At 33.9% G+C, this 12,361-nt stretch overlaps 2 protein-coding genes across 12 annotated transcripts in view; both read left to right on the top strand.

Moving 5' to 3' along the window:
- LOC132796958 (uncharacterized protein CG43867) overlaps nt 1–12,361 on the top strand; it is a 176,308-nt gene that overhangs the window by 119,418 nt on the left and 44,529 nt on the right. The window lies entirely within an intron of this gene.
- On the top strand, nt 7,114–8,689 carry LOC132795862 (uncharacterized). 2 transcript variants are annotated; one of them, XR_009633471.1, is made up of 3 exons: nt 7,114–7,694; nt 7,763–7,869; nt 7,939–8,689. XR_009633471.1 is itself a non-coding variant. In XM_060806779.1 (2 exons), exon 1 carries the CDS (start codon nt 7,335–7,337, stop codon nt 7,683–7,685), a length of 351 nt encoding a protein of 116 aa, XP_060662762.1. In that variant the 5' UTR covers nt 7,120–7,334; the 3' UTR covers nt 7,686–7,694; nt 7,763–7,914. The 2 variants fall into 2 exon arrangements, 1 of the variants encoding a protein (XP_060662762.1); XM_060806779.1 differs by lacking the exon at nt 7,939–8,689 and having other exon boundaries at nt 7,120–7,694; nt 7,763–7,914.

The raw sequence follows: 12,361 nt of genomic DNA on the forward strand, positions 1-12,361 counted from the left end.
GCAATATGAAAATATCCCAAGTATAGGCTTCGGTATATTTTAGTACATTTTTTGGAAGAAAATAGTCTTATTCTATGGTATAAGTATAATACAGAATATATATACCAAGATTCCGGTATATTTTAGTATTTTGTAGAGCATTGTTGGTATATTTCCTATAATATGTTTTTTATGCTATGGTTTCAATATGGTTTTACTCTATAGTATTTTTTAAATTTAGTACATAATCGATATACCAAGGCTTCGGTATATTTTAGTGTGCTGTAGTATATTATTAGTATATTTTAGTATTTAGTATTTTGTAGTATACTATTGGTATATTTCTATAAAATGGTTTTATTCCATGGTATTTTTTTAAATGTAGTACAGAATCGATATACCAAGATTCCGGTATAATTTGGTATTTTGTTATTGGTATATTTCTATAATATGGCTTTATTTTATGATATTTTTTAAATTTAGTACAGAATCGATATACCAAGACTTCAGTATATTTTAGTATTTTGTAGTATATTATTGGTATATTTTTATAATATGATTTTATTGTAAATGCATGTCTCATAGTCAAGCACACTCGAGTGTAGCTTTCTAAATTGATATTTATTGTCATCTTAAAGCTGATTTAGTGTTCAGTAATTAACAAAAAAAAATTAACGAAATACTAATAGACATTATCATGGACGAAATCCAACATCAAAATAAATAATGAAATGCAACTAATAGGATATTTTGCAATCGATTCACGCAAATTGGCGCACTTCAAGTTTTCTCTCTGTATAATTTGTATTCTTTATTTGCGAGCACTCGTCGCATTCTGAAGTGGACAAGTGCAAAAGTGGGCGGAGCGCTTTGAACGAATGAAAATTTTGATTGCATACTTAGCGGCGCTTTGGCTGCATGCATTGAACTTTGAGTGGCAATTACGCGTGAGGATGCCACTTAAACGCAAACCTGAAACCTAAAGGCAAAAATGGGTGCCCCAAACTCAAAAACCCGCAAAACAAACTAACTGCCCACAATTAAGTTAATTAGTATACAAAAGCGAACAAAAAGAAAAACAGAAATCACTAAAAGCGAAATGTAAAAACAGGCACATTAACTACCTAAGACGTTGCTGCTGCTGCTTTTTTGCTTCTGCCAACTGCCAACTGCCACCTGAACCTGAGCACTACTGCCGCCCCTAGCAGTTGTCTGCCACTCCTCCACCCGTCTCCGTCTCCGTCTCCGTCTCCATCTCCGCCTCCTTCCTCATTCAAGTCGTAGTCCATTAACAGTAGCTGTCTTGCTTTTGTTGGCTCATTCCACTTTTGGTCTGTCTCCATCTCCGTCTCCTCTGCCGCTGTCCGGTTATCTGTCTGTTATGTCTGTTATCTGCCTCTGTTTTCTGTTCTCTCTGTTTCGCTTTGTGCTTCTCTGTGTTTTCTGTGCGCAATTAACTTGATTGCGCCTATAAATATGCAGCACTTGGCTGTGATTATTGCACGCGCGTCTTTTCATTTGCCTTTCTTCCTCGTTCTCTCTCTCTCTTTCGCTCTTCGCCTTCTCTTCGCCTGCTGTTCGGTGTTTTGCATGACGCTTGCTAAGCCTAAAAGTATGCACTAATTGCTATTCTTGCCGTCTGATTGCGTCTTCGGCCTCCCCAAAAAGGGACCTTTGTGTTTGTCTTTTAACACTTTGCACGCCGACAAAAGTCCTTGGGATCGCTATCAACTGCTAATAGTCGACAGTCGTCATTCATTCGCGCTCTCGCTCGCTCGCTCACTTGCTCTTCCATTCGTTTCCATCATTTATTCATGCACTCATTTCTCTATTGTTTCAGCCTTAAGCGGCTCGCAGTTTTTGTGCTCATATTTATCTAGCTTAAGATTCCTCTTCTTTCATCTCGCATTTGCATATTATTTTTGCGCCGTCCTTTCGCCTTTCAATGCTTTAAATGCAGATATATAAATGTATATTTTAATTCAATTTATATATATTTTTAGTTCGACATTATTAGAATCTTTTCACTCAAAACTACATTGCGTACTATTCCATATTCCATTTTGTGCGCTATTTTGTTTTCCATTTCAAAGTGTTTCAAAATAAGATCAACTCGATTTAATTTCATTTTCAATTTGCTCCGAAGAAAGTTCTAAGCATGAAAATGGGAAAATATATTAGTTAATTTATTCCACTTTTCGTTCTATTCCATATTCCATTTTATGTGCTATTTTTCCATTTCAGTGTGTTCCAACAAAAGATCAACTCGATTTAATTTAATATTCAATTTGCCCCGAAGAAAGTTCTAAGCATGAAAATGGGAAAATATATTAGTTAATTCATTCCACTTTTCGTTCTATTTCATATTCCATTTTGTGCGCTATTTTGTTTTCCATTTCAATGTGTTCCAACAAAAGATCAACTCGATTTAATTTAATTTTCAATTTGCTCCGAAGAGAGTTCTGTGCATGAAAATGGAAAAATGTATTAGTTCATTTAATCCACTTTTCGTTCTATTCCATATTCCATTTTGTGTGATATATTGTGTTCCATTTCAATGTGTTCCAACAAAAGATCAACTCGATTTAATTTCATTTTCAATTTGCTCCGAAGAGAGTTCTGAGCATGAAAATGGGAAAATATATTAGTTCATTTAATTCACTTTTCGTTCTATTTCATATTCCATATTGTGTGCTATTTTGTGTTCCATTTCAACGTGCACCAACAAAGGATCAACTCGATTTAATTTCATTTTTAATTTGCTCCGAAGAGAGTTGAGAACATGAAAAAGCGAAAATATATTAGTTAATTTATACAATATTCCATTTTATGCGCTATTTTGTGTTTCACTTCATTTTGTTCAAAAAAAGAAGATAAAATATTAGTTACAATTACAATTCTGAAGAGATTTCACAGGCCGAATAAGTGTAAATATTAACTTTGCATTTCAATTCGTTCCCCTGAATCTTCACAACAAGAAAAAAGACATATTTCTTGGACTCGTTAATTCATTTTTATTTCGTGTTCCTTTTTAATTTGCAACATTCAATCAGCTATGTTTTTGTTGCTTTCTCATCTTTCAATTTGAAACCATTCGTTCCTCTTTTTTTTGTGCTCTATTCCATCAATTCACTGACTGCCACTGACAATCGGCTTAGCTTTTTCTCTGACACAGGGCATCAACAAATGCTGGGCGTGGCCGCAGCGACTGTCTAACTAGAAGACACACTGTTATAATCCTGCCGCCAAGCTGCAGCTTCAGCTCCATCTTTTGCCTTTGCTTTAACAAACTCTGTCTACTGTCTATTGTCTATTTTGTTTTCTCTATGTCTGTTGTCCTCTGTCTTCTGTTGTCTGTTGTCTGCTGCTCTTGCTGCTCTTGCTGCTGTTGTTAATCTTTAACCTGAGTCCTAATCCGTGCGTCATGATTGAAAGCAGCTGCAAAACGTTGCGTGGAGCATAAAAGCCTTGCAAGATGTCTGCTGGCAATGTGGCACATGATGAGCACATTGACGAGGAAGATTGTTGTTGCTGTTGCTGTTGCTGTCGTTGCTAATCTGATTGCCATGATGTACTTGCCTCATGCCAATTTGTGTCAATTTGGGAAGAGTTTTTGCGCTGCACTGCGCCACTTAACAAGTCGTCCCACGACGCTGTACTGTGCTGTGTGGCAACTTTAAAGGGTTGTGCCTCAAAAGTTTTGCGCCTTAAGCGTTTTATGCGCTTGCCATTAAGCGCTTCCGGTGGCAAGTGCGGCAAGTGTGGTGCATCTAATTAGCTTTCAGCTTGCCAATCAAGTGGCACCTGGCAACGCGTGCAACGCTTGCAACGCGGTGCGCGCAACCTTGCCACAGTTGCATAATGAGTGGCGGTGGCAAGGAGTCTTCATTTTTTTTTTAAAGCTTGATGCTTGTTTGTGCAACTTTGCCAGGTTAATGAGGCACCATAACCCATGTTAGCCTACATTATGCATATATATATTTATTTTTTCGGGCTTTCGGCTTTCGGCTTTTGCCCCCTCCACTTCTCGTTGTACACTTGACCTAAAGCCAAAACACTTGCCACACTGACGCATGCAAAGCACGCATATACTCATAATGTACACAAAGAAATAAATATATGTTTGTATGCATGTATTTTGCTGGCCTTCATGCAATTGACACCAATTGCCAACGCGAAACTTTTGGCCTGCTTTTTAACCACACAAAAAAAAAAAGGAACAAACACGAAATAAAGGTAACAAAAATTGCGCATAGAATGTGAAATTGAAGTGCAATAAGATAATGGCATAAAATATTCGCAAACACCGAAATGTAAAATTAATATGCCTGGCGCACATGACGTATGCGCAATATTTTTCGTATATTAAGCTGCCACTCGCAGGCCGCCTTCCTTTAATTAAAATCAGCGTCGCCGTTGGCGGATAGACACGACATCAGCGGGGTAGCGGGCAGAGAACAGAATACAGAATACAGAAGGCAGCAAACACGCGTAAACAAATAAAATGCACAAAAAGCGTTGAACGTGCCACGCGCCATTTGCAGTTGCAACTTTTCCCCCATCGTTTGCTCTCAATATATAATTTTAAAACGAAAGCCAGCTGTTGTCAATGGCACGAAATGGACAAGCGAGGGGGTGCGGGGCGAGGGGAGACGTGAAGTAGGGCTAGGTCCTTGCATTATGCAAATGCGTTGGGCCATTGAAATTGATGGTGAGGCGCCGCCCATAACTGTAATTATATAATGCACTTTATGCATTGCAGATATGCACATAAATTGCATATAAATAAATGCATAAAAAGATTTGCATAATTATTTTTATTTATTTATGCATTATTCATAATGCCAGCCAGCATGTTAGACACGACCGAAACTATTTCACAAAAGTATCGCCAACAACATTATTACATTCACTATAATTCTCATTCCGTTACCGTTTCCATTTCCGTTTCCATTTCCGTTTCCGATAACAATTCCAATTTTAATTGTAATTTTAATTAATTTCGCCATTTGTTTTACTATTCATTACACAATCTAACGCGATATATGTGAACTTTGCATTGCCATTTGCAGTGCTAATTACTTTGGTCCTTTCACACACACACACACACACATACTCACACTTGATTCAGATTTCAATTAGGCTTAATCAACCTGAGAATCTCAGCTAAAAGCCAGTAAAAGAGTTAGCGAGCTTTTAAAGTGCTTTAAAGGAATTAACTACAGAGAAAGAAGAAGATTTCATTTGATATGCTTAAGGGATCGAAATAAATATTTAGCAGCGCATTAATAGTTACTCATAAGTCTACACCTTTTTAACTCATTATTCATTCTATTGTGTGAGGTTTTATTAGGCTTTAAAACAAGCTTTGATTCAATGTCAATAGCTTTACTAACAACTAACTACTTTAGAACAAAACAAAGAAGCAAATTGTTCTTTAGAATTAAAATATAAAGGGAAAATTAACCAGCCAATACATCGAAATAAAACTGAATTTAATAATTAGTTAACATTACATTTTTGAATTCATTATTTTATTTGATATGTTCTCATTTATCATATGTATATTGAATTTAATATGAGCATAAATAAATAATTAAGTAAGCTTTGATACAAAGTCAATAGCTTAACTTTTAAGAACATGGGAATGAAAGCAAAATAATCTTTACATTTTCTTAGATTTGTTCAGTACACAAATAGAAATTAACATTTATAAAGCCGTGAACTCCTAGCTACTCCCTCTCTCTCTTAAATTTGGTTAAGTTATTGATTATACTTTCTCATCTTTATATACACATACAATTTTCCTTATTATTCTACCTACCCATTAGGTGGAAGGAGACTTTGTGGCTGCAGAAAATATGTGTAATAGCTAGAAGGAGGCATCTTTGACCCCATAAAGTATATATATTCTTGATCAACGTCAACAACTGAGACGTTATATCCTTGTCCGTATGAACACATAAATCTCAGAGACAATAAGACATTGAGTTCGAGATTATATAATTATGTGTTGACGCAGATCAAGTTCACTTCCGCCCCAGCAAATCGAGTTCCAAGCGTTGCCATTTTTGGTACTTGCAATAATAAATACAGTCTTTATGGTTGCTGTAAATTTTGCAATCGGATACAAATTGTCCAAGTTATTTGAGAAATACTTTAATGGTAAAGAACGTCTACTGCACTGGGGTTTTACTTGGCTTAGCTGACAATTTGGTATATTTTGACCTCTTTGGTATATTTGGCATATATTACTTCATCGACATACCAAATATGGTCTGTAGAATGTTTGTTTTAGTATTTTTGTGGTATATTAATATGGTATATTCTACGGGTCACAATTGCTTTGGACGGTAATCTATTATATTTTGCACTCTATGGTATATTTTAAAAGTAACACTATATTAATATACCAAATATAGCCCGCGGCAAGTTTTTAGTATTTTTGTGGTATATTTGCTTGGTATGTGTTATAGCAATATACCAAATATAGCTTTTGATATATATTAGTATTTTAGGGTATATCAATTGCTGCTCTGGATGATATATATTTTGCACTCTATGGTATATTTTGAATGTGACACTATATCAATATACCGCATATAGCCTGTATAATATTTTTAGTGTTTTTGCGGTATATTTTTGGTATGTTTGACATCAATATTCCAAATATAGCTTTTGGTATATATGTATTAGTATTTTAGGGTATATTAATTTGGTATATTCTACGGGTCATAGTTGCTCTAATATATTTTGCACTCCATGGTATATTTTGAATGTGGTACTATACTATACCGAATGTAGACTGCAGTATATTCTATGTGGTATATTAATTTGGTATGTTATATATTAATATACAAAATATAGCTATTGGTATATATTAGTACTTTAGGGTATACTAATTTGGTATATTATAAGAATTTATTTGAAATGGATAGCGGGTGTCTTACAGTCGAGCACACTCCACTTTTGCCTTCTAACTTGTTCTATACAACTTTGTTTATCGATACTTATCGCAATGTGATTCTGAATCACAAACATTCCCAGCTTGACATGCAATACCATGAAATAAGTGTCGCCAATGTCTAAGCTGACAAATGTTATTAAACAAACTGACGTTTTGCCCAAATGACATATTGGTCAACTAAACACAAATCCATTTGATTGGGGAAAGCAGCTGCTGAATCGTTTCTTTGTTTTTTTCATTTTTACAACATTTATCGCAAACGTCCGCAACAAATTTTGTAACAAGAATATAAACACAAATAATAATAACGTAAACGTAAACAGTTGAGAGAGTGTGCATAAAAAGCAGTCGATGCGTAATCGCGCTTTTCAGTTTGTTCGCACTCGCAATGACAGCCAGAATGTTGCTCTCGTTGTTTTTGGACTTCTTTCGGTGCCGCAAACCCTTTTGGCGTCGTGCCACAATCAATGCACCCGACGTTGGCGACTCCACTTGGAGTCTCGGTCAGATCATGGATGGGCCAAGAGAAATATCGCAGAAAGTGAAACTGGAGGCAGTTGCCATATCAAGTGATTCGGATTATGATTCCGTTGGCAATTCGGTGGACATTAGCGAGGAACCTAAAGATGCTCATGTTATTGATATTAAGAATGCTAATGAAAAGACAAACAAACCAGAATCTGATAATGAGAATGACGATGGATTCGATGATCCGCGACTACCCGAAATGATTATTTAATGCTGCTGTGTGAGTGTTTTTTATTTGTGTATTATATTCATATTTATTTGTTTTATTTTTTGTTTTTTTTTTTGTAGTGTGCTCATTATGCAATTCGCTTTTATTTGCAAACGGCAAATAACCAAAATTAACTCAAAATGACATAATGGCAGCAGTAACACAATTGAATAATAACAACAAAGATGTATGAAACAACAGCAATAAAATTCAATTACAACAATTTTTAATTAACTTTTTGCAATTAACATTGAAGGTAGAAGCCAACTGTTTGTTTCTAATCGACACACAGATACCCATCAGCCAAATAAAAAGATAAACAAATCGAAGCAAGTGCATAAGCCCGGTGAAAATAAATAGAAAAAAGTGAAACAGCTGCCAGCAACAACAACGACAACGACAACGACAACGAGAGGAAAAAAATGGTTATAAAATAAATAAATAAACATAAATGAATTGGCTAGAAATTTAATAGCATGACAAATTAATCCGCATACAAAGGTTTCACCTGCAGGCGACATAAACACAAATTGCCACAAAGTCGTATTCAATATGTGGCATCAAATCAAATAAAGTGTTCGCCAAAGCTTTAAACATCAAACGCACGTTTTGAGGCAGAATTGAAAGCTAACGCCAAGGGATTAAATTCGTACAGCTTCGTACGCTTTGTGTTCTCCCTCAACTATGCTGACAATGTCATAATTTCGCAATAAATTAAAAGCAGTTGGAATTATGAAGCTGATTGCAATACAAGCACAAAATATATTTAGTTGAAATTATTAATTTGAATGACATGAATGTGAATAACAAAACAGAAGAAGCATGAAAGAGGCAAACTGCAAAAATTATAGCATACTTTTGGGAGCAACTCTTCATTGTTTTTTGTTGTGGAAGAAAATATAGTACAATTTTGTTTTAATTTACTTAATTGCTTATACTTTAATGAAAATAATAAATTCAAGAAAATATATACATAATTTCTATATATTAAGCTATAAACAGAATCTCTTTTCTTTCGGATTTATAAAGACAATTAATGCTGCATATTGAATTCACTGAAATTTATATTTTAATGCTTTAAAATCATTTGCATATATTTGGAAAATTATAACGAATTTGGAAGGCAATAAACTTTGAACTCTATAATAATTTAGAAAAACATATACTTTTATAAACTATAAAAAACGGTTTATATTTAAGATTTTGGTCTTAGTACTAAGAATTTTGGTCTATAAAGTGCGTCCAGAACATAAGAATTCTTATGTTAAAAAAGCACATATTGACTTATGCAACATTTGATATACGACCCACGTTCTTATTAATAAAAATTAAAAATCTTATAGTTTTAACGCAAAAATTATTATAAGATGAACACTTACAGTTTAAATATTACATTATATTTTATAGTTTCGTTTTGTTTTTATTTTTTTTCTTGTCTATTTATTATTTTATCATTTTACCTCCTCTCTTAGACTGCAATGAAGAATGGTTAGCGACAGCTTGACTAAATAAAATATGAACGAAAACACTCAAGACTACACAATAAAAGATTATTATATATTCCGATAAATTGCAGAATTTTGTAACTTCAATGTAGTGTTTGCAATTTATCAGATTAATGTTCTTAGTTTTATGAATTTGTTCTTAAAGAACTTTTATTTTAGAATCAGAATTTTTAAGATGAATGTACTCGGTTTCAAAAACTGTTTTTTTGTTTCAATGTAAATAGCTTAAAACATTTCGATTCAAAATTGACTTTGCTCTTAAAAGCATTTCTTGTTTAACATAATTTAAATTATATTAAGCACACAAGTTCAAAATAAATACAATTAGTTGACTGCATTTCAAAGCAATTCTTGTTTACCATAATTACAATAAATGTAAGTAAAATTTATTTGATTAGTTTTCAAAATACACTAGTCGGCACAATTATTTTGACGAAACTCTTTTTGACTATTGAACTTAGCTTTGCTTGAATTCGTCAAATAGCGGTGCGAAAATGAGGCGCAAAACAAAGAATCTATTTTTAGCTATGTGCATGCCAAATTTTATTTCGTTTACCTTTTGCATTCTCTTTCTACTGATAAGAATGCATGCAGACAACGGCTTTTTGCGTGGCACAAGTATTTTGACAGCATCTTTATGGAAATATTTTTACACTTTTAAGCACGCGAGAATTAAAGAACTTCTGTGTTTAACTTTGAGCAATATTAAACCTTGTTATTAAAATAGAAAGTTATTAACAATTATTAAATAACATGGGTAAAACAGCTGAGCTAAGTTTGGTTACCAGATCTTCAATGGTAGCAAAGTTTAACGCTGGAATATCAGTCAAAGACATTGCCAATGAGTATAATGTGTCGCGTCAAACTGTGCACTACCAAATCAAAAAGTTTAAAAAGCATAATGACATGCGTAATTTAAGAAGATCAGGTGCTAAGCGCAAAACAGATCTCAGCGATGACCGAGTTCTATTACGGGAATTTAAAAAAAATGTTTTACTAAAGCCCCAATCCGCAGCAGATCAATTTAATTTGTCAGCTAAGACACCAATTAGTGAGCGCACAGTTCGTAGACGATTAAAAGAATATGATTTTAAGACTTATAAAGTCAAAGAAGTCCCATATATAACAAAAGCAAACAAGCTCAAAAGACTGTCATTTGCAAAGGAATTTGTCAATAAGCCAAAGGAGTTCTGGAGGAGCGTTCTATGGACAGATGAAAGCTCCTTTGAGTATAATTCATAAAAAAAAATAAAATTTTTGTAAGATTACCAAGGGCACAAAGGCAGAAAAGGCGGCCCGTTTGCCAAAAAGTAAGCCATGGTGGAGGCTCTGTGATGTTCTGGGGATGTGTAGCGTTTAATGGACTGGGTGACTTCGTTCCTGTCACTGGTTCGATGAACCGAGGCCAATATTTACGGATTTTAAATGATAATGCATTTACTTCTGGAGACAGGCTTATTGGTCAATCCTTCATTCTGCAACAGGATAACGCCCCATGCCACAAAGCTAAGATGATTACAACATTTTTGAAAGATGTTGGTGTTACCACTTTGGACTGGCCACCTCAAAGTCCAGATTTAAATATAATTGAAAACATCTGGTCTCTTATGAAACGTAAAAGAACAGTATCGTTAAATAAAACCAGAGAGGAGACAATTTCTGAGGTCACTTCCCTTTGGGAAGAGATATCTCCAGAGATCATCCGAAATTTAATCGATTCAGTACCGGATCGCCTGGAAAAAGTTATTGAAACTAAAGGAAATTATATATTTTACTAAATACCTTTTTCCCGTTTAGTTATGTTTAAGTTTAAACTTTGTTATTCATATTAAAATACACTTGTCAAAATACTTATGCCACCGCTTGAAAATTACATAAGCTTATATTTTTTCAAGTTCATATGATAAAATGTTGAATTCATTATTTTTTAGTTTGTATTAGCACTAAGTAAAGCAGCAAAAAAATTCATTAAGTTATATGAAACCATTGCAAAGTTACTTAAAAATTTGAATCATTTTTTTTCGTCAAAATAATTATGCCGACTAGTGTAGTTAGCTTTCGCAATAATTACATTTTACAATGGGAAATTAGACATGTTTCGCTGTTGTTTCGTTTTAATATGTTAATGTTGACATATTAAGAATAGATCTAGATGTGTCACATAACAGAAATGTTAACTTTACAGTCCAGTTTTAACATATTGGATGTTAAAGTCAAATATGCATTTATTGACTTTAAATTTTGCAGGGCATTTTAAAATGAATATATTTTTAACAAAAACTATTACAGATTGAATTTTCAACTGGATGCTTATTCTTTATGTTTTAACTATCTTTTAATACTAACATCTTTTTTATTTTGTGCATATAATTTCTTAAATTTCTACATTTTCAATGTGGTTTATCAAAAATTGAATTGAGTTATAAAAAGTGGTGCAAATTATGACAGTAAGTGTCTATATAAATTGTATAGAGTATTTAATTTTTAATTCACAGCGATCAGTCGCATTTTGTTCCTTTCCAGAGAAATTCGATTTCTTAGGAAGCTAACTCTCTATTAAAAGTGCAGCTTTCGTTTCGTTTCGGTTGAAATATTATTACTTTTAAACACTTTGATATAATTGAGTGATTTAAATGGCATATGACAGATAATTAATCAAACTATACAATATTGTGCAAGTCTTCCTTCATCTGCTAACAATTTGAATTTTGTAAAGCCATTCAAAAATACATTTGCAAATGTGTGCTGACTACATTTGAATCACATTCGAAAGTTGATGACAAAGTCAATGACCAGCAGCTGCCTTCGTCCATCATCATCTCTGATATACTACGGTATATATCCCTGTCGGTCTCATAATTTGGCCGTCTGTCTGCTGTGGCCATTTATTTGTCCGCAAATTGCATTCGTGGCTGGCAAATTAGATTTGTGTGCCAACTGCTGTGAGTTGCAGCAATGATATGCTTATTGCATCTAAAACGGGAGGCGCCACTCATAATTTCTGGCTACAACAAGTTGAGAAACGCCCCAACAATTAAGATGAATCGTTGTGGCTGCTTTAAGCCAAACACCAAAAAAATATATACACAGAAAACTGCTGCTGTTTTGGCCTGGTCAAAAGTTCTAATTAACTTGCCAATTGGCTGCCGAGTCTGGCCTATAATTAAACAGCCA

Source organism: Drosophila nasuta, chromosome X (genome assembly GCF_023558535.2).
Source record: "Drosophila nasuta strain 15112-1781.00 chromosome X, ASM2355853v1, whole genome shotgun sequence".
Classification (NCBI taxonomy): domain Eukaryota; kingdom Metazoa; phylum Arthropoda; class Insecta; order Diptera; family Drosophilidae; genus Drosophila; species Drosophila nasuta.

What these genes read in the sequence shown, in the direction of transcription:
- LOC132795862 (XM_060806779.1), top strand. Translation starts at nt 7,335, where the DNA reads ATGACAGCCAGAATGTTGCTCTCGTTGTTTTTGGACTTCTTTCGGTGC.